At 36.3% G+C, this 21148-nt stretch overlaps 1 protein-coding gene across 2 annotated transcripts in view; it reads left to right on the top strand.

Annotated features, from left to right (window-relative positions):
- Positions 1 to 21148, top strand: part of LOC145290257 (uncharacterized) — a 48350-nt gene that overhangs the window by 4600 nt on the left and 22602 nt on the right. For both annotated transcript variants that reach the window (XM_080136472.1, XM_080136471.1), the window contains exons 2-3: positions 7941 to 8279; positions 11988 to 12166. In XM_080136472.1, coding sequence (XP_079992598.1) covers positions 7941 to 8279; positions 11988 to 12166 — 518 coding nt within the window. The remainder of the gene's footprint in view (positions 1 to 7940; positions 8280 to 11987; positions 12167 to 21148) is intronic.

The following is a 21148-nucleotide window of genomic DNA, read 5'->3' as shown; positions in this document are numbered from 1 at the left end:
AAATTAACTATTTTACTTAATGTGCTTTTAAAGGAAATATACATACATTTCTTAGGCTGAATATGCTTTATAGAAAAGTTTTTATTGAAAATAGATCTGGTTCCAAATGCTCCTTTCCTTGAAATGTGTTACGAAGAACAGCGTTCATGAAACCATTTGCGGGGATAACCGAAGGGGGCGCCGCTTCATTAATGTATAAAATAGCAGGTGAATTTGTGTTGTTTGCTGACCTTAACTACATATTATTTTACTCCATTTTGCTTTATATGCACGAAGAATGCGTATTTAACTTTAATTTCAATACAATTATGTTCATAATTTGTTAGTGCTTGGTTTTGATTTTACCGAACAGAAATCTTCTTGTTTTTCGAAGTGATTAAAATACGTTGTTTTAATTGGGGAGAACCCTAGAGATGGAAAATTGAATTTTCCTTTTATTTACTCAAATATATATATATATATATATATATATATATATATATATATATATATATATATATATATATATATATATATGAGGGGCGTGTAATAAGTAATGCCCCAGGCCTACTTCCAGTTGTCTGATCTAGCTGAAATTTTGTAGGTGCAATGATTTATATCTCTACGGCTTATGTGGCAAATTACAGCTCTGAAATAATTGTGGTTTCTGTTTTACAGGTGTTTGAACTGAGTCAGGTGTGAAATGGTGCCTGTTGAATGTCGATCAGTGATCCGGTTTTTGTATTTGAAAGGACGCACACCACAGTAGACTTTTGATGAAATAAAAGAAACTTATGGTGATAATGCCCCATCATATGACCTTGTAAAACGCTGGCATCGTGAATTCAAACATGGCCGGAAGTCTATGGAAACAACTCTCAGACCTGGTCGCCCCCTTCCGCCATTGATGAGGCATCTGTCCGTCAAATTGAGGCTGCCATTTTGGAAGATTGGCGCATTACTATTCGCCAAATAGCCCAAGATAAGATAAGTAAAAGGTCTGTGAAAACTATCATTCATGACCATTTGCATATGCATAAGGTGTCTGCCAGATGGATTCCCAGGTTGCTCACACCATTCCAGAAGCGAGAACGCGTCGAGTGCTCGAGGATAAATTTGGAGATGTGCCAAGAAGATGAGTCAAATTTTTTCAAAAGGCTGATTACAGAGGATGAAACCTGGGTCCATCACTATGATCCAGAGACCAAAGCCCAGTTAATGCAATGGAAGCACTTGGACTCACCACCTCCAAAGAAGGCAAGGGTGCAGCCTTCCGCTGGCAAGGTCCTGCTCACAGTCTCCTGGGACCAGGATGGAGTAGTGATGACAGATTTCCTGGCAACGGGTACCACAATTACAGGAGCCTATTATGCTTCACTTTGGAGGTAATTAAGGGAAGCTATCAAAATCAAGAGGCGGAGCAAGATCAGCAAAGGTACCCTCCTCCTGCAGGACAACGCTCCTGTCCACAACTCGCATGTCGCCAGATCAGAAGCACGGGCGTGTGTTTATGAAATCCTATCCCATCCTCCGTACTCTCCTGACCTTGCACCCTCTGACTTTCACCTCTTCCCAGCCACGAAGTTGTTTTTGAAAGGAAAGCGTTTCCCAGATGATGCAGCCTTTATTTCTGAAGTTACGTCATGGTTGGAGGACCAACCTGGGGTGTTCTACAAAAACGGTCTCCAGAGCTGCATCAAATGATGAGAGAAATGCATACCTCTGAGTGGTTCTTATGTAGAGAAAGACTAATAACTGTGCCAAGTTTCATTGCTTTCCTGCTATGGGAAGTGGGTCAGTGGCATTACTTATTGCACGCCCCCCGTATATACGTATATATATATATATATATATATATATATATATATATATATATAGAGAGAGAGAGAGAGAGAGAGAGAGAGAGAGAGATAGAGAGAGTACGTTATGAAAATATATATGGCAATTAAGCTACACAGAATATCCCGCGTTTCAGTTTTGCAAGAATTCGCCAGCCTGACGAATTCTCACGAGAATGAAACGTGGAATATTCTGAGTAGCTGAATTGCCATATGTATTTTCATAACTTACTACCTAACTCTACCTATGTATTGAGCAATGTTGAAGTAAATACTGAAAATTTACGCATAACATTATGTTTTCGTATATTAATTTATATAATTAAATGAAGTAATCGCACAAACACACACACACACACATACACACACATATATATATATGTATATATATATATACACATACATATATATATGTGTGTGTAAATTTAATCAGAAGTATAAAATTTACCTCAGTATCGTCGGTTCCATAAGACACTCCTGTATTTATTAAGTTACTAGTGCTCCTAGATCCCTAGAGATGGAAAATTGAATTTTCCTTTTATTTACTCGAATATCTCCCAATGATAACATTTTAATATTTAGTATGTCAACAATATTATTACAACCTCAGTAAATTTTGTAATGACACATTCAATTAAGACTTTGAAATACATTTACTAAAATAATGCATTTATAAAAGCACCCGATAGTTATAATTCCTTCTTTTGTTTATATATATATATATATATATATATATATATATATATATATATATAGAGAGAGAGAGAGAGAGAGAGAGAGAGAGAGAGGGAGAGAGAGAAAGGTCTGAAAATATACATGGCAATTAAGCTACACAGAATATTCCGCATTTCATTTTTGCAAGAATTCGTCAGCCTGACGAATTCTCACGAGAATGAAACGTGCAATATTCTGAGTAGCTTAATTGCCATATATATTTTCATAACTTACTGCCTAGCTCTACCTATGCATTGAGCAATGTGGAAGTAAATACTGAAAATTTACGCATAAAATTATATCTGCGTATATTAATTTATGTAATTAAATGAAGTAATCATATATATATATATATATATATATATATATATATATATATATATATATATATATATATATGCGTGCGTGTGTGTGTGCATATATATACACACATATACATATATGTGTGTGTAAATTTAATCAGAAGTATAAAATTTACCTTAGTATCATCGGTTCCATAAGACACTCCTGTATTTATTAAGTCACTAGTGCTCCTATCTTTAATACATGTCTGACCATATGCTATAGTGACCGAAATTTCAATATTGATTGATTTTGTAAACAATTGTTTAAGTGTGAGAATGTGTAATTGTGCCAATAATCGATATAATAATGATTACGCATAACAAAATCCTTCTTATATAGTTTAGTTCATTGAACTAATTTCTGTGTTAGTTTCTCTGTCTTTCTTTGTCTAATATGCATGTATATAAGAGCACTTAAAGTCGGCTTACGCATGTTAAATTCTATTTTGTTCAATTTTGACCCCTTAGCAGCTATTTTATTATCTTCGGCAAACAGTCTTCAGAAATGCCGTCATGATTTTCAGTGCGGAATTCAGTTCAAATCCTAATCTGGTCACCCAATAAGCTTGACTTTTATACACTACTATTTGATACTGTCATAGCTTTTTGTCTACATGAATTTGGAGGTAGGCCGATTTTAGTTTCCCGTTCCATTCTCCTCCAGTCCCTCATGACTTCTTCACACACGTCGATTTTATCTTTTGTGTAACAAGCTACATACTTGTTAACTTCCGGAAATCCAACATTGGTACAACTTTCTCCTTAATAGGTTGGACCACAGCCATGAGTGGCAAAAATCCTTCGAAATTGCCTTACCACAAAATCAATATACCTTCATCTAAGCACTTCTCAAACTCCATTCTTAAACTGCGAACCTATATTTCCTGTCAGCGTGCTTTTGAAGCAGCTAATCTGATGTGTCAACACAGGTTCATTATTCTGATATATATATATATATATATATATATATATATATATATATATATATATTACTTTTATTAATATACTATTGTACAATATTTCAATACACAAATTAGGGAAGGTAATAATTAATATAGTATTTGATCAATTATTAAAAGACCGCACCCTAGGAGATTACCTCCTCATTTCGAAGCGTCGTATAGTGTAACATATATTCGTTCGTTATGATACCATCTTCTCAGGACTAATCTGTGTAGGGGTGGGGGTTTTCTGATTTTCAGGTTCGTCGAGGGTATTTACGTCGAGGGTATTTACGTCGAGGGTGTACAAGAGCTTGTAGTTTGTCAGAGCATCCACTATTAAAATACTTGTAGGACGGACAGAGGGATGCAAAATTTCGTCAGTGATACAGAGACTGGAGCTTAGTTGACAGTTCAGGATCTACCAGGTTGGCGACTCTCTTTTGAACGCTGGCCAGGAGCGAGAAACTAGTAGAGGGTGCACCAGCCCAAATGTGACAAACATACGCTGCCTGGATACTTCTATGTTCAATAAACAATACAATTATTTTTTTTCCAACACAAAAGATATTTTGAGAATCCACAACGTAAGAAAAACAATAAAGTCATTTTAGTCCTTTGTCAACTGAGGTCAATTCATTTATAAATTATTTCCAATCTTTTTTCTTTTTTTCCGTGCACATCGTCTTTACAATTTACTCATTTTCTTTGAAAATATTAAAAAAATGTAATTCTTGATTTTCTGGGAGGCATTCTAATGCATGCTTTTATTAAAATATCGACGTTATTTATTTTAAATCTACACCGAGGTAACTGACATCTGATAGACCAGGCATGCTTCTGCTCAAGTGATACATTATATCTCTGCCATTTTGCACACACACCACCACCACCATCCGGTGGCCCCCTCCTTTCTGTCAGTGTTGTCACTTTTTTCTGTTGTTCTTGGCCTTCGGGACAAGATCAAAGTGTAGTGTCTGTTCCGACAGATACTGCAAGCAAGGACCATGTGTGGGGGTAACCCCCACATATCAGACCTTGGTCAATGTGGGGGCAACCCTTCATACCAATTGTCACTATCCGGCTCCCCTACTCCCCGGGGAGTTGGTCCCCATTTCCCCTTCACTCCTCACATTAAAAATCGGGCTTGTGCCTAATTTGCTCGGTGGGGGAGCAAATAAATACTATCTGTTCCGGTAGATACTGCAAGCAAAGACCATATGTGGGGGCAACCCCACATATAAGACCTTGGTCAATGTAGGGGCAACCCTTCATACCAATTGTCACAATCCAGCTCCCCTACTCCCCGGGGAGTTGGTCCCTATTTCCCCTTCACTCCTCACATTAAAAATCGGCCTTGTGCCTAATTTGCTCGGTGGGGGAGCAAATAAATACCATCTGTTCCGGCAGATACCGCAAGCAAAGACCATATGTGGGGGCTACCCTACATGTAAGACCTTGGTCAATGCATGGGCAACTCTTCATACCAATTGTCACTATCCAGCTCCCCTACACCCCGGGGAGTTGGTCCCCATTCCCCCTTCACTCCTCATATTAAAAATCGGCCTTGTGCCTAATTTGCTCGGTGGGGGAGCAAATAAATACCAACCCCATATATAAGACCTTGGTCAATGCATGGGCAACTCTTCATACCAATTGTCACTATCCAGCTCTCCTACTCCTCGGGGAGTTGGTCCCCATTTCCTCTTCACTCCTCATATTAAAAATAGGCCTTATGCCTAATTTGCTTGGTGGGGGAGCAAATAAATACCCTGTTCTGTAGATGCTGCACTTAAGATAATCTGTAGCAGTCAATGGAGGAGAAACCCTCTATACTGGGACAATTATTAGTTTTGGTCACAACCACAGTGCCTTATCCTATTTTAGGTGAGCTGGTTTTCCCCCACATTAAAACACGGCCTTGTGCCTAATTTGCTTTTGTGAGAGAGTAAATAAATACAATAAACATTCTTTTTCTACTCATTCCTTATTTGTTATGTAAAATACAAGAGACTTTTTGTGTTTACGTCTGATTGTGGAGGCACGCAGAATTGTACGCATTCAAACAACCCTCGACTATCACTTAGAAATGAACCTTGTATAAAAGAAAGAAAAGAAAGTAATTTTGTGCAAATTAAAACTTACATATTCTCACAGCTGAAAATCGCGGGAAAAATGATGTTGTAGTCATGAACTAAAGACAGGACATGTGAAACATAAAACGTTACATGGTTTCATGTTTAATCATGTCTTGTATTACTTTTAATACGGAATTGGATCATTCTAACAGTTTAATAGCAAATTAAAAAAAAAACGCAAATTAACATTTTGATGTTTATTTACGTTGTTTTTTTTTTAATTTGAGAATAAATTAAAAATAGAAAAGACTTATCTAACAAAATGTTTTCAACGGCGAAATAAATGCGGTGAATTAACTCTTCTTTTTAATATAAAACTGCTGAAAATAAACCATTATGTATTCACGTGAAACATGAGTTGGAACAATTACATTGAAAGCATTGCCAGGGCCGCTGCGAAGGAGATAGGCTCTCTCTATCATGCTAGAAAACTACTAACAGCCGAAAGTATCCTGTACCTCTATAAGGCCACCATTTACCCATGTATGGAGTATTGCTATTACATTTGGGCTGGTGCATCTGCTACTAATCTCTTGCTCCTAGACAAGGTTCAAAAGAGAGTCGCCAATCTGATAGGTCCTGAACTGGCATCTAAGCTTCAGCCTCTGTCCCATCGTCGAAATGCTGCACCCCTCTGCCTGTTTTACAAATACTTTAATGTAGAATGCTCTGACGAACTGAAAGCACTTGTGCCCCCACGACGTAGACACCCTCGACAAACCCGACAGGCAGCTAAATCCCACCCCAACACAGTAGAGATCCCTATATGTAAAAGATCTTTCTACTCCAGTAGTTTCTTCTCCAGAATAGCTGGACTTTGGAATTCAATTCCAGGTCCCTGCTTCTCCAACTGTACTGACGTGCAGAAATTCAAGTGTAACGTGAACCGACATCTTGCTGCCCAAATCCCTACATAGTACTCCAGTAGTTGTTGCCCCTGATTTTTAACCCGTTTCCTTAGCTACGTTGACAAAATAAGTGCTTTTTGCATGAAAATACAAAAAGACGGTTTATTTTAGAACAACTGTTAGGCGTAAGGTTGAGTAACCTGGGCTATATTAAATATAATCTATAATACAAAAGCATATTGCTCTAAAATCTCTACTTATATATAAAAGAAACTTTGTGTGTATGTCTGTGCATTAGTTCGATCGCTATAAACTCTGATATAACGAGATCAACTTTTAACATTTCATACAAATGTAATTTATGCGTCTGGCAGTGTTCTTAGATAGGTTTTGTATCGGGATGGCTCCGATAAATATCGAAAATCGATGATCGAAAAAATCTGATTAAAGAAGAAAGAGTCTGATTTTAACCAAAGTTAACACTCATATACAGCTTAACATCACAATTGCAGTTAAAAAGTTTTATCACCGCACAAGCAGAATGGCATAGCTTATAAAATCAACAGTACGTTCTTTGATAGTACAAGAACGCGTTCTAAATGAGCGTTTCTTTTTAGTGCACATTTGATCCACGATACCTGATTTTTGCATTTTAAACTTTCATTGAAGACATTACATAAAATCATATAAAATAAAATCAACAGTAGGTTTTTAATAACGCAATGTAGACTACAATATATTGTTGATTAAGTCATTGCGGGGAGGCATGTGAAACCTTCTCCCGGTGCATCGCGGAAGATCCCTGACTAGAACAGGCAACTAATCGGTTTCATCGGAAAATGGGCGATTTCATCGATTTTAATGACAATAAAATTATTAGAAGCGTGGAACATTCGCTGGTCCTTATTCAACCCTTGATAACTTTAGGTCTCCCTGCTAGTATAGAATACTACCATGTTAATGTAACAAAGAAAGACATGTTTTTTAAATAAATCTCCGTTGTCATAAGATTTCGGTGTAGTGTACAACCCGTTCCACGACAATAAGTGGATGGAAAAAAAATTAAAGAAAACGAATAAGATTAGTTTAATTTGTTTTTCAACTGATGATTAATTTGTATTAAATATTTTCATTTCAGGTTCGACTATGGAAATTGTGAAATGTCAACATATCTTGAAATTAATATTTATTCTACTGCAATGTCCATTCTACATGAAAGCAGACTGTTCTCGAAAGCAATTCGAAGTCCTCCCACCTGGATATAACATTTTTATGCAAATAGGTGTTAAGCCGTTTTATCCACCGAGGAACGCGACGGATCGAGCCACATGTTTTACATTTTGTGCACTGATGACCTTCTGCCATATTTGGACATTTGACAATGGAAATTGCCATGTTTTCCACTCCATGAAAGACAAACTGAGAGTAGAAAAATTAGATAGTCCATCATCAACGACTTATTATGAAACAGAACAAGGTGAATTGATTTCAATAATTATCATTGTATGCAGTACAAGCAGTACGTGTGTCCTATTTTTGTATTACTACGCGTTGATTTGTAGTATATACAATTATTCGTACATTTGTAGTATGTTTATCTTCTGAATGTAGCCTACACAATGATGTTTCTGTTAATGCATGCGACCTATTTTAATATATATATATATATATATATTATTATTATTATTATTATTATTATTATTATTATTATTATTAAAAAAAACACCTGGAAACAGAGTTAAAAACATATTTAATCTGAAAAGGAACACTTAATAAGTGGATAGTCCTTAATCCGTGGAGTTTCGAAGAAATACTTTCCTTCTCATCAGAGGGTAGGAATTAGCAAAATGCAGGATCGGATTTTGCATACAAAAGTATTTGATAAAACTGCAATAAGATCTTTGACTTACTTGTTGTTTCATCAAATACTTTTGTATGCAAAATACGATCCCGCATTTTGCCAATTCCTACCCTCTGATGAGAAGGAAAGTATTAAGTGTTTCCTTTTCTGATTAAATATGTTTTAACTCTTTTACAACATTTTTAACATGTTTTATTATTGTATTATTTGCTCTATCTCCTATTTGGTTTAATCGAGCTTTTACATCTGGTTGAGATTACTTTATAAATATTAAGTCTTTAATATTTATAATATACTTTAGTTTTACCATCTTGGATCATTTTGTAAATTTAATTGCAGTTTTTATTTTATTTTATACACACACACACACACACACACACACACACACACATATATATATATATATATATATATATATATATATATACATATACATATGTGTGTGTTTGTGTGTGTGTACAAGCGCTTTAAAAAGAAAATAACAGAAGAACATACATTTTTACATTACCACGTGTTGATGTGTAGTATATGCATTTTTGGTATTGTTATAGTATATGGCTTACCTTTTGATTGTAGCCTACACAATTATGTTTCTATTAAAGTATGTAGCATATCTTATATATATATATATATATATATATATATATGACAAAAGTCTATATTCCAAATTTCAAGATTTTGACCATCTAACCGTTTATTCAATAATTCTTGACAGCACCTGTTTCGTAGCACAAAATATATATATATATATATATATATATATTAATCAATGAATTTATTTCGCCTTGAACTCATCATAAGAAAAAGCACCTATTAATTTTAAAAGAAAATTTAATCATATGTGAATAATTATAAATCCATTTTTGATGACTTAATCAAAGAAAAACGGTAATTGTAACTTCACTTACAATTTTCAAATGTTGGAATCATGCTCATATGCTTTTATTTTCTTTTAAAATAACATCGCCACGAACATGAAGCAAGTGCTTACATTAGGAATAGCTTTCCTTGCGGCAGAGAATTTCCAAATAAGATCTTGAACTACTTTTTATGTGCTTCTGAGTAACACTTTCTCATAGCACCGCTTTCTTATTTGCCATATACCGTCCTCATAACAATAGAGTCACTATCTTTGAGAGTATCGCGGGGAAAATTGATCAAATCCTGTCTGTCCATCACTCTTTCAACACTCACCACTGCGGAGATTGCAACGTTGATTTGCTTGTCAAATAAAACCAGACAGATTATGAAAAGAGAGTATTCAAGATTTCTCCCTTGTCTATCATCTAACACAGATTGTGAACGAACCCACTCGCCTTCCAGATGTTGATCGAGAATTTGCAAGCATTCTAGATCGTTTTCTGACCACCTGCTCTGAACCCTGTTCAAAAAGATGTGTCCTTTATAGCATTCAACAACAGATTTTCTAACTGTCGGTATAGACAGTTGCGTACCCTAAAAAATTCCACTTGAAATCAAATAGCCAACCATGGTACATCTCATAATATGCCGTTAAAATTGCACACAGAAAGCAGTATTTTAATTGCTTTAAATTAAACAGATGTCCAGAAACTAAAGCTGTCTATAGAACCGCGAGCAATCACTGCAAAAAGTTATAGAAAACGTAAGTCTTCTGCCCTAACTTCCAAGTCTAATGTAGTTGAGCAGAGGTTAAGTTCCCACGAGTTTTGGCGCATAACAAACAAGTTTTGGAACATATGTGTATCTTCAATCTCACATATAATCAACGGACCCGAGGTGATCATGTCATTATCCGACAAAGCCAAACTCTTCGCTAAGGATTTCGCATCAAACTCCAACTTGTGTGATAATGGCCGTCTACCACCCGAATTTACTCACAGGACTAGAAATACTCTGCGCAACATCCATATATATGTCTGCGATGTTTCCAGACGTTAAGAACCTGCTTCCCGACTGATTATAGCATCAAATCTGATGTGAATAAGTTCCTGTTGAGCTGTTATCTTAAATAATGTAGCTCTGCCCAAGTTCCGTCATTACTGATCATGTTGTCTCATTATCTTCCTTATACTTAACTTATATCTTAGAGTTGCTTCAGGGCCTTGATAAACGGTGACCCCCAAGTAAAAAAAAAAACTAAAATCGAATACTAATACAAATTATACATCAGGGGCACCATTAAACCATACATTTTAAAACTAATAGTTCCAAACTTAGCAAGGCCAATACTACTCGAGGATATGGTTTAGTAAGATTTTCACTTGAATGATAAAATAGTTCTATGACAGCATTGAGAACTATGGTTGATTAATTCAGAGGACGACTCGACAGATATTTATTGATATTTAACTTGATGAAGGCCATATTTAGCACAGCAAGTGAAATTAGAGATTGAATAATAGTCGAGCACATGGCGGAAAGACTAGCAAAGTTTCTTACGTTAGACAGGAGCTGTAAAGACGAGAAGAGATTAACCTTCCATATTCAGAGGTTGAAATTATTGTTTTATAGAAACCGCTCTATAGGTTGAAATTATTGTTTTATAGAAACCGCTCCAGACAAGGTATGAAGTCACTTGATGTAAGAAGAAAAAATAGTACTTCAAGTCAAAAACTTGTTAACTATAAGTGTACTCATTTAAGTACGAACCAGGATAATGTAATGGATTTTGAGTAAAATTAAAATAGGGGTGTGTGTGTATCTTGATTAATCTTCGCAATAGGACATAAAAGTGGCGGAAAACTCTTTTGTTTGGTGGATTAAGTTTACCTAGAACGGATATTCATCTAGTTTAGTTATAAAAACGTAGGCATATAATTCTGATTCAAATTATGCTTCAGATGAACCATTATGCAACGTATTTTAAATATTAAATGTATTTAGGAACAAATTATCTAGTCTTCAGGACGAATGGAAACAATGCCGAGATAAGCGAAGAGCACATATGGCACTTGGAATTTCCAAATAGTCACCCATTTTAGTACTGACCAGGTTCAACGTTGCTGGATCTCTCCTTATCACTGGAATCAAGCAGTGCCGATCCAGGAGAGGCGTGGATGGTAATTGCACAACCCTTGCCTCACAATTACACGCACAGCTACTCTTACAGGGTTATCATTGTTTTTCGAGACTGAACAGAGGCTTCTATATTTAGTCTTGTATCGTGGAAGCCTGGTATTTATCTAGCTACGAAAGTCAAATATGTCACCCGCATATATATTTTACTTTAAAAGCGCGATTGATCCACGCATTTTTAGGACGCAATTTTTTCATTCTTGTCATATTTCATAATACAGTGATGCATATCACACGCTGATACTAATCCATTTTGTACATTTTCAGATGATAAATGGTTAAAGGTATATTTTGTCAAGAGAGGAAGTGGCTTTCATACTGGCGATTCATTTTTAGGCATTGGGACTTATGAGAATTGGGGACCTGTAAAATGCACAAGAATCCTTTGTCCAGATCTCTTCCGAAGTAATTTGATTGACAATTGGAATGATCTACCAATAAAAAAAGTAAGTACTTTATTATGAATTTAAAATTCAAATGAATTCAAATGAATCAAATCCAATTCATTTTGTAAAACAACAGCAAAGTGCAACAAACCATGTAAAAGAACAATTAAAAAATGTGTACATCTATTCATAGTCTGTCCAAGATAATTTTGAACCTCGATATACGTAATAGGTGTCGTAGCTATCTTCTCTAGTAGGTTGATCTACAGAGTAGACAAGATATTTTTTCTGATGAGACAATAGTTTATGAATAGATTCCGACAAGGAGATTTTTTTCAGCATAAGTTTTGCGTTTTTTTTTTCTCTTTGCGGATGGAATTGAATGATTGTTCATGTTTGTCTAAATTTTGATTGGAATATTTGATTTGTATTGTATGTGTATTTACAGGGATAAATTTCGAAGTAATTTTAGAAGTGCGGACATGTGACAATAAACCAACCCATTAGGAAAATTAAGTTATAAACGTAACTAATCCTATGCGTTGATTTGAATAATTTCCTCTCCCGGAAGCCTTAAACGATATTGTTTTAAGCTGAGTTTGGTTTTATGGGGACACAGACAGCTGATCTGTGCGTGGAAATTTCTCGTGGAGATTCATCTGAGGACAGCTCGGCGGAGTCAATAAGCATCATTTTGTTTGTCTAGCAAGACGGCTTGCGCTGTTTGCGGTTACCGAATTGGAAAGTAAATCTTGGGATTTCCCTACGTGTTGAAAGCACGTTTATTGACCGAAGGGTAGTCAGAGGTTTAAGAACCTGTAGTGTGCGGCACGTAATATGATGTGTTAATTTATTGAGTTTAGTTGTGGTTCCATATGAGGAGTTTTGATTCGGCACACTGGAAGACTAATATTTGCGGTGTAGAGATAACAGGGTACCGTAATATAGTTACTGTAAAGTACGAATAGGGATAGCTTAGGTTACGTATTCTGAAGTGTACTGGCTTGGGTGTTGGAAATGACCACTCTCTTCTGATCAAGATCGATATCGTTTAGATTTTAGCTGTAGGGGGCGCTTCTGTTTAACTAGGTGAAAGCGGTTGTTCCTGAGATCTGACTGTGAGTGTGGAGGTATCCAGAGCTTTCGAATCTGAGAAAGTTGATATGAAAGAAAAGATACTTAGATAATTATGGAGGGGTACTTGAGATAATATATGCAGGGGTTTCTATTTTAACCCCCGTAGGATCTTAAAATGTAAAAGAAATTATAAGATCGGGGATTGTGACACTGGAAAATGTGTATAGGTGTGATTTGTATCACGGGGTTATTCCAGGTTCGCTTAGAAAGTATATGTCCAGTTTTGTCTCCTGTAATTGTGTTTCAACCTCTGGAAAGTTGGAATGTAGACCCTTTATGTTGAAGAATGAGACAAGGTAGTAGGGGTCTACGTTGGAAGATGGGGTTCTAGGTTTATTCGAGGTTTTGTTTTTGAGATGTTTCATGTTGAGATTTTGGGGTTTGTGGAACAGGACAGCATACTTGGTTTTAGCAAGAATGAGAGGGGACGACAGAGAGAAAAGGATAGGAATTTTTTTTTGTAGCACACGAAAAGGTAAAGCCGTAACAATTACCCACTAGTCTGGCATCGAGAGGCCCCACCAGAGACTACTGCAAGGTCCAGAATCCATTCACCAAATGGCAATACAGCAGCCCCAGTACTTTGCACCTGCTGATAGGACAGCCTCCTTAGTTGTTAATCCAAGGTTCGGGTCCCTGACTATCAGGCGGATAACTTCAGCCCAGACAAACGCTTACCTTCAGCACCCTTACTAGTGACATGGCCACAAGGATAGATATAGAGACAGAAAAATTTCCGACATCTCAGACTACTGTTCACAAAGTACTACCGACCTTTAAGCAGCTTTTTCTTCACCCTTTGTCAGAAAAATTACTCATTTGACTGAAGACTGAGGGACAAAAAAAGGAGAAGCGAGAGTTACTGGAGCTGCCGATAACACATCCACCGCATTATCTACTCTCCATAATGAATAAATTAAAATAAATTCAAAAAGTAGATAAATAAAATAAAATAAAATAAATATAACCGTGACAAGAAATAAGATCTCATAGAATCATACAAATAGAATAAAAAAAAAAATGATATGGGCAACCTATGTACAGGCATCTGGTAAAAATTCTTAAGATATTATTTTAAAAATGTCTAATAAATAATTGTTTTGCTTTGCGCACATTGAATAATGATAACTAGTCGGGCCTATGTTAATTCCTCAGGGGACTCTTTCATATGTAATATATTGATATTGGCATTCTGTGGATTTTAAGCGTAAATGGAGACGCCCTGATATTATTGTAGCTCTTTTGTTAAAAGTATTTATGTAAGCTAGCAGGGACACCCAGTGTGTAGCCCGGTCGTAAAATACGCTTAAATATGATATGTTACTTCATACAGATTTCGTATATATTTTTATAGAGTCCATTTTCTATCGATTCTTATATATTATACAGTTGTGATTTCAAAAAGTAAAAAAAAATCTATTTACTTGAGTGCATCAGCTTGAATCGGAACCGAAACCAAAGCGTATAAAGAATATATATGAAAGGGCCGTCCCCTTTTCATGTAAATAAGAAGACATACTAGATAAGTGACAATGATATTAGGATAAGTCTAGAATCGAACTCTGTGGGCAACATTATTTATTGGGTAATGGTATGACACCTTTCTTTGCCAGTGGGGTGAGCATATGTATTCCCTTCGCAGTAAATGTGGGTAGTAGAAAATGTATGACTTCGCCATACATTTTGATAAAAAAGGGGGAAGGAATGTTATGTAATAGGTCGAACACAAGAAAGTGTTGATCTATTTAGTTATCCATTTCTGTATCTATCCATCTCGGTCTATCTTTATATCTAACTGGGGAGATGGACGTGGGATGAATATGAAAAATATTTATTAGATCTGTCCAAATATGGTAAATCATATTGTAGACAAATTTACCGGAAGAGATTGTTAGCTGATCGGATCTGCGTGTGAATCACAGGTTAGCATTCCCGTTTGTCTGCGTTCGCATTTGACAAGTTATATAAACAATATACATGATTTCAAAACAATGCCAACTGAATGACTCCAACTTCTCGTGTGTATATACAAATGCATTCTTTGTTCACATTATCTGTGTGTGTGTGCGTGTGTGTGTGTGTGTGTGTGTGTGTGTGTGTCTGTATATTTCAAAACAAAGAATACGCTGAAGTACTCATATCTTTTTTTTGTTTGTTTTTTTGCATTTTTCGTGTATGAGTGTTTTTCTTGTTTTTCTTGTTTTTCTTTTTTTTTATTCATATCTACGACTGTTTCTTTTCCCTTTTTTTGCGGCATATCGTCTCTTTTTTAAGTACATTTTTTCTGTGCTTTTGTATGCAATTTTCTTTTCTTTCTTTACATTTTTTATACTGTTAACTCGCCTAGTATTTTTAAAGACTTTTTTTTTTCACGTACATATTTTGTAGCCGATTACGGCCCGTTTCTTAATTATGCTAAAAATATATATTCGTGTGTGTGCTTTATTATTATTATTATTATTATTATTATTATTATTATTATTATTATTGTTGTTGTTGTTGTTGTTGTTGTTGTTGTTGTTGTTGTTGTTGTTGTGTGTGTGTGTGTGTGTGTGTGTGTGTGTGTGTGTGTGTGTGTGTGTGTGTGTGTGGCTGTCTGGTAAATCGTCTACCATTTTCATTCGCGTGTTTTAAGGGCCGTACTTTGTGACTATTTTTCGTTTTTTAAATACATTTTTTCATTTTGTGAGTGTTTCTTTTTGTTTTCTTTATTTTTCTTTATTATTGTGATTATGTATGTATTTCGTCTAGCAGTTTTTTCTTCGCGTTGTTTTTTTTTTTTTCTAAGGACCCTTAGCTGTGTTCTGTGGCATTACCGAGGTTCGATGTTTATTTTTGCAGAATAAAATGATCACGGCACTCAAATCGCATGATGTAATATATATAAATGTCTCCCCATCAGAATTATCATCACTATCGTTATATATGTGCCTCAATATGAATTCCCGTCATCTTTAAGTATATATGCCCTATGCAACACACACACACACACACATATATATATAGTTTCTTAAAATATAATATCATTTTTTAATACACACACACATACATACACACACACACGCGCACACACACACACACACACACACACATATATATATATATATATATATATATTATTGTTTTGGAGGGAAAAAATTCCAATAAAGAGCTCGATTACAAAGAAAACTTTTTTCGATATAAGAGCTTAATATTTATTTATTTAATTGTACAGAAGTTCAGAAAAACATTGGTACCGTCGGTTTCACGCCCAACATAACTGTGACTTGAGTGCGATCAGCTATAATCGAAACCAAAATCAAAACTTATGAAGAATGAACACAACGGATAGGACATCACGTTTTCTTTTTTCACGTTCTTTTCCTCTTTCGCGGTACGGGTTCGAGCCTGCCTGCCTACTACCACTTTTTTTTTCTCTTTTTGCTCAACACATACCTCCAAACACCCGGGCAACGCCGGGTACCCAGGCTAGTAACAATTAAACGAAGTCACAAGGAAGAAAAACGATGTAAGTGTGACACACAAAATAACACATACTTTTCTTTTTTTTATTACATTTTCGCCCCAAACAAGGCAAATTGACACTTTGGTGTAGGGCCTGCTATCAGGGGCAACAACTACTGGGATACTATGTAGGGATTTGGGCAGCAAGATGTCAGTTCACGTTACACTTGAACTTCTGCATGTCAGTACAGTTGGGGAAGCAAGGACCTGAAATGAAATTCCAAAGTCTAGCGGTTCTGGGGAAGAAACTACTGCAGTAGAAATATCTTTTACATCTAGGGATCTCTACTGTGTTGGAGTGGGATTTAGCTGCCTGTCGGGTTTGTCGAGGGTGTCTACGTCGTGGGGGCACAAGTGTCTGCAGTTCGCCAGAGCATTCACCAATAAAATACTTGTAGAACTGGCAGAGAGATGCAGCATTTCGTCAATGGGACAGAGGCTGAAGCTTAGATGCCAGTTCAGTGCCTATCCGATTGGCGACTCTTTTTTTAATCTTGTCTATGAGCGAGAGACTAGTAGCAGATGCACCAGCCCAAATGTGATAACAATACTCCATACATGGGCGAATGGTGGCCTTATAGAGGTACAGGATACTTTCAGGTGTCAGTAGTTTTCTAGCACGATAGAGAGAGTCTACCTTCTTTGCAGCGGCCCTGGCAATGCTTTCAATGTAATTGTTCCAACTCATGTTTCCTGTGAACGTTAGGCCAAGCAGTTTGAAAGATGTACTCTCAGATAAAGAGTAACTGGCCATTGCTATTGGTGGCAGAGAAGGTTTCTTGTAATTATTGAAGGAAACCAGTTTAGTCTTGGCAGCATTGAATGTGACCATCCATTTATGTTCCCATTCCACTACAGATTGGAGGTCATCCTCTAGTGTTTTTACCATTTCTTTAGTTATGTATTCATTTGTTTTCCTGTCATGCCTGTTATAGAGTGTGGCGTCATCAGCATATATACCCATCTCAGAGGCAATTTTGTCGGAGAGGTCATTAATGAATATTAGGGACAATAGAGGTCCAAGGATAGACCCCGGAGGCACTCCCACATTTATATCATATTGTTTAGATGTACGACTGTCGAGGACAACCTGGATTTTTCTCTTATCTAAGAAAGATTTAATTATGTTAAGTATTCTACCAGTGAAACCGTATGATCTAATTTTCATGAGGAGACCCTCATGCCATACTCTGTCAAACGCCTTAGATATATCTAGAGCTACCGCTCTGCCCTCCCCCGTTTTGTCCAGTGAATGGTATATACGTTCAGAGATTACAGTGAGGATGTCCGCTGTGGAACGGGCTTGTCTAAATCCATATTGTTTGTCAGTCAGAAGTTTAGCATCTGCAAGGTGATGGACTAGAGCATGGTTAAATATGGTCTCAAATATTTTGGCGAAAAGTGGGAGGAGTCTAATGGGGCGATAATTTGATGGGTCAGTTTTTTCGCCAGAATTCTTGAATACTGGTACCACAGAAGCAGTTTTCCAACAGCCCGGAAAGCAAGATTTATTAAGGCATTTGTTGTACAGTTTGGAGAAAACTGGACCTACTTCGGCTGAGCACTTTTTTTATAGCACAGCTGGGATGAGATCAGGTCCATATGCTTTTGAAGTGTCAAGGTTTTTTATGATAGCGTGTACCTGAGCAGGGGTGATTTTTAGATCCTCTAGCGTGGCGTCTGTCCGCAAAGGAAAGTCAGGCAGGGGGTGGTTTGATGGGTCCAGTGTGGAGTTCGAGGCAAACCGACTGGCAAGCATATTAGCCTTGTCGGTTGCTGAGCAAACAAGCTCCTGATTGTGGGTTAGTGAGGGAATTGTTGATTGCCCATTATTTACTACACTGTTGTAGATTTTTCAGAAGTCACGAGTTCCTAATTTTTGTGCTTCGATGCGTTTTTTAGTGGTTTCAATACATTCTCTCTTAGCTATCGCTATTTCTTTCTTAATGTTACTTCTAGCTTCTATATACTTCTGCCTGTTTGAACTGGACTTATGTTGGTTAAATCTGTTGTATGCATGCTGCCTTTGAGCAATGGCACTTGTGCAAGTAGAAGTAAACCATTGGGGAGAGTTGGGCTTGCTATAAAATTTCCGCATGGGAACATGTGCTTCAAGATACGCTATCATATTAATATATCTCTGCAATTATATAAATTCAACTTTGTCTGTGTGTGTGAGTTCGTTCCTTATAGACTTCGAAACGGCTGAACAGATTTTCTTTAAAATTTAGAGAACTTTAGCATATAAGGCTGGGAGTGATCTTAGTTTATTTTTTTCTCAGAATATCCTCGATAATTACCGATAATCGATAATTCAAATCGTTATTTTAACTTACCAATCATCGGTAAAGCCATTTTTCCATATTGTTGCTTAGCAACAATGATAGAACAATGGGCCGTGAAAATTCTACTGTCGGTAAGTTGATAGTGTGTGTTTTTATGGCATGGTCTGTATGAACTCCGCACGTAAATTTCTTAATTTTTTCATTAACTGCAAAGAATTTTATAAGATTTCAAAATTTACGTTTGTTTATTTATTTATTTATTTTTGCATGACGTGGTCTGTAGATTGAACCTTGCACGTAAATTTTTTATATTTTTTTTTCCGCTAACCGGAAAGAAGTTCATATAAAATAATTTTATAAAAGAAACAGTAGTTTTTCTGGAGTACAATATGGAATAACATATATTTTGAACTAAGTTACTGCATGGAGGCATGTGAAGCTTCCTTCCGACAATAAAAATATAGGAGTGTGAAATATTCGTTGAAATCACAAATAGTATAAATTAGAAACATTAGGTAATAACTTGGAAGAAACACCCGGGAAACACAGGGCAACGCCGAGCAACCCCGCTAGTCTGCTTATAAAAGTTCAAGAACAAGGTTCTGAAAAGTTTTCAACTTTGAGTTGAGACGTCTAAGGTAAACATTTTAACTAATTTGCGAAACCAAAACTTCACCTCAATATCGCAATTGTTAAAAGCACCAGCATCACAACGAAATATATAGAAAATAATGTAGGATCAAGTATATCACCTTGTTTCACAATGTTTTCAACTGAAATTGGATCAAACCGAGATCTATTAAAGTTCACTTGGGCTTTCATATTATGGTGTAACTGCTGAAGCAACTCCACAAGACTAGTAGGACAGCCTAGTTTCCTTAGAATCTTCCAGAGTGCATTGCGACTAATGATATCAAAAGCTTTTGTCAGCTGTTTCATACATTTTTCCATTAGCTGTTGCGCAGAGAATATCATGTCTATTGTGCCGCATTGATTCTCTGGGATGATAGAGGGACAATTCCATCTCAACAAACGATTTAACAACCTCTTTACCACTACTTCAAGCAAGCTAATGCCTCTATAATTACCACATTCAGATTTTGACCCCTTTCCTTCATAAATTGGGATCAATATTGCATCAATCCGATCTCGATTGATAGCATTATTATGCCAAACAGCAAGCGTGACTGTATAGACTGCGTTGATAAGGCTATCACCTCCAAATAACAATAATTCAACAGGTATCCCATCAAGTCCGGGTGCTTTTTTCTTATTAATCTCTGTCAATGTGCGTTTGGTTTCAGTCATGATCTCAGCAACGTCCTCTTTTAAAGGAAGACTATCAATAACTATATCCGTTTACTTCAGACGGATTATCCAAAAGATATTGAAAATCTTCTGTCCATTCCATGATCCTTTCAACATTGTTGAAAAGGGCCGAACCTCTTTGGATTTCACAGATATCAATGTTGGTGCTGTGATTCAAAAGCTTGTCTGATTTTGTAATACATATCTTTTGAATATTTGCGGTCACAATCTGTCTTGATGTCTGCTGTCAAATTGGCGCACCACTCGTTCTCGCCCTGTACTTTTAATTTTGCTTCTTTATACACATTTTCTGCAATTATTGTAGCTGATCCATTACAATACAAACGTATCTCGTCTTCTCCCCCTAAAAAGTGATGATTATAGAATAATTTTCATTAAACTAGTCCCTATGTTTAGTTTTCTTAAAGCCAAGAATTTCAGCTCCTTTGCTATATACGTGACTTGAATTGTTCCAAAGTTCCATCAAATGAGATATTAATAAATGAAGTCCTACGAGTTTCACACGCTTCTTTATCAAGTTACCAGAGGCTTGTGAAGCATGTGAACATACCATAAACCTCAAGAAAATATATGTTGTGTATTCTCCTCTTATAGGAATGCCATATGTTGAAGCAAACATCTTAGTCAGACAATTTTGGATATCTGAGTAAGGACTATACGCTTGATGCTAGAATAACAAAATCCAGTTCTGTTTTTGGTATATTGGAAAAACGGGTGTGGTCAGATCGGAGAATCACACCAAAAACAAAGTGAAATGTTTACAGAGCATGCGTTATCACTACGCTGC

The sequence above is a fragment of the Euprymna scolopes genome, chromosome 2 (genome assembly GCF_053919585.1).
Source record: "Euprymna scolopes isolate OS-2025 chromosome 2, ASM5391958v1, whole genome shotgun sequence".
NCBI lineage: Eukaryota > Metazoa > Mollusca > Cephalopoda > Sepiida > Sepiolidae > Euprymna > Euprymna scolopes.
The sequence above is the reverse complement of the archived record's forward strand: the minus strand, read 5'-3'. Positions and strand labels throughout refer to the sequence as shown.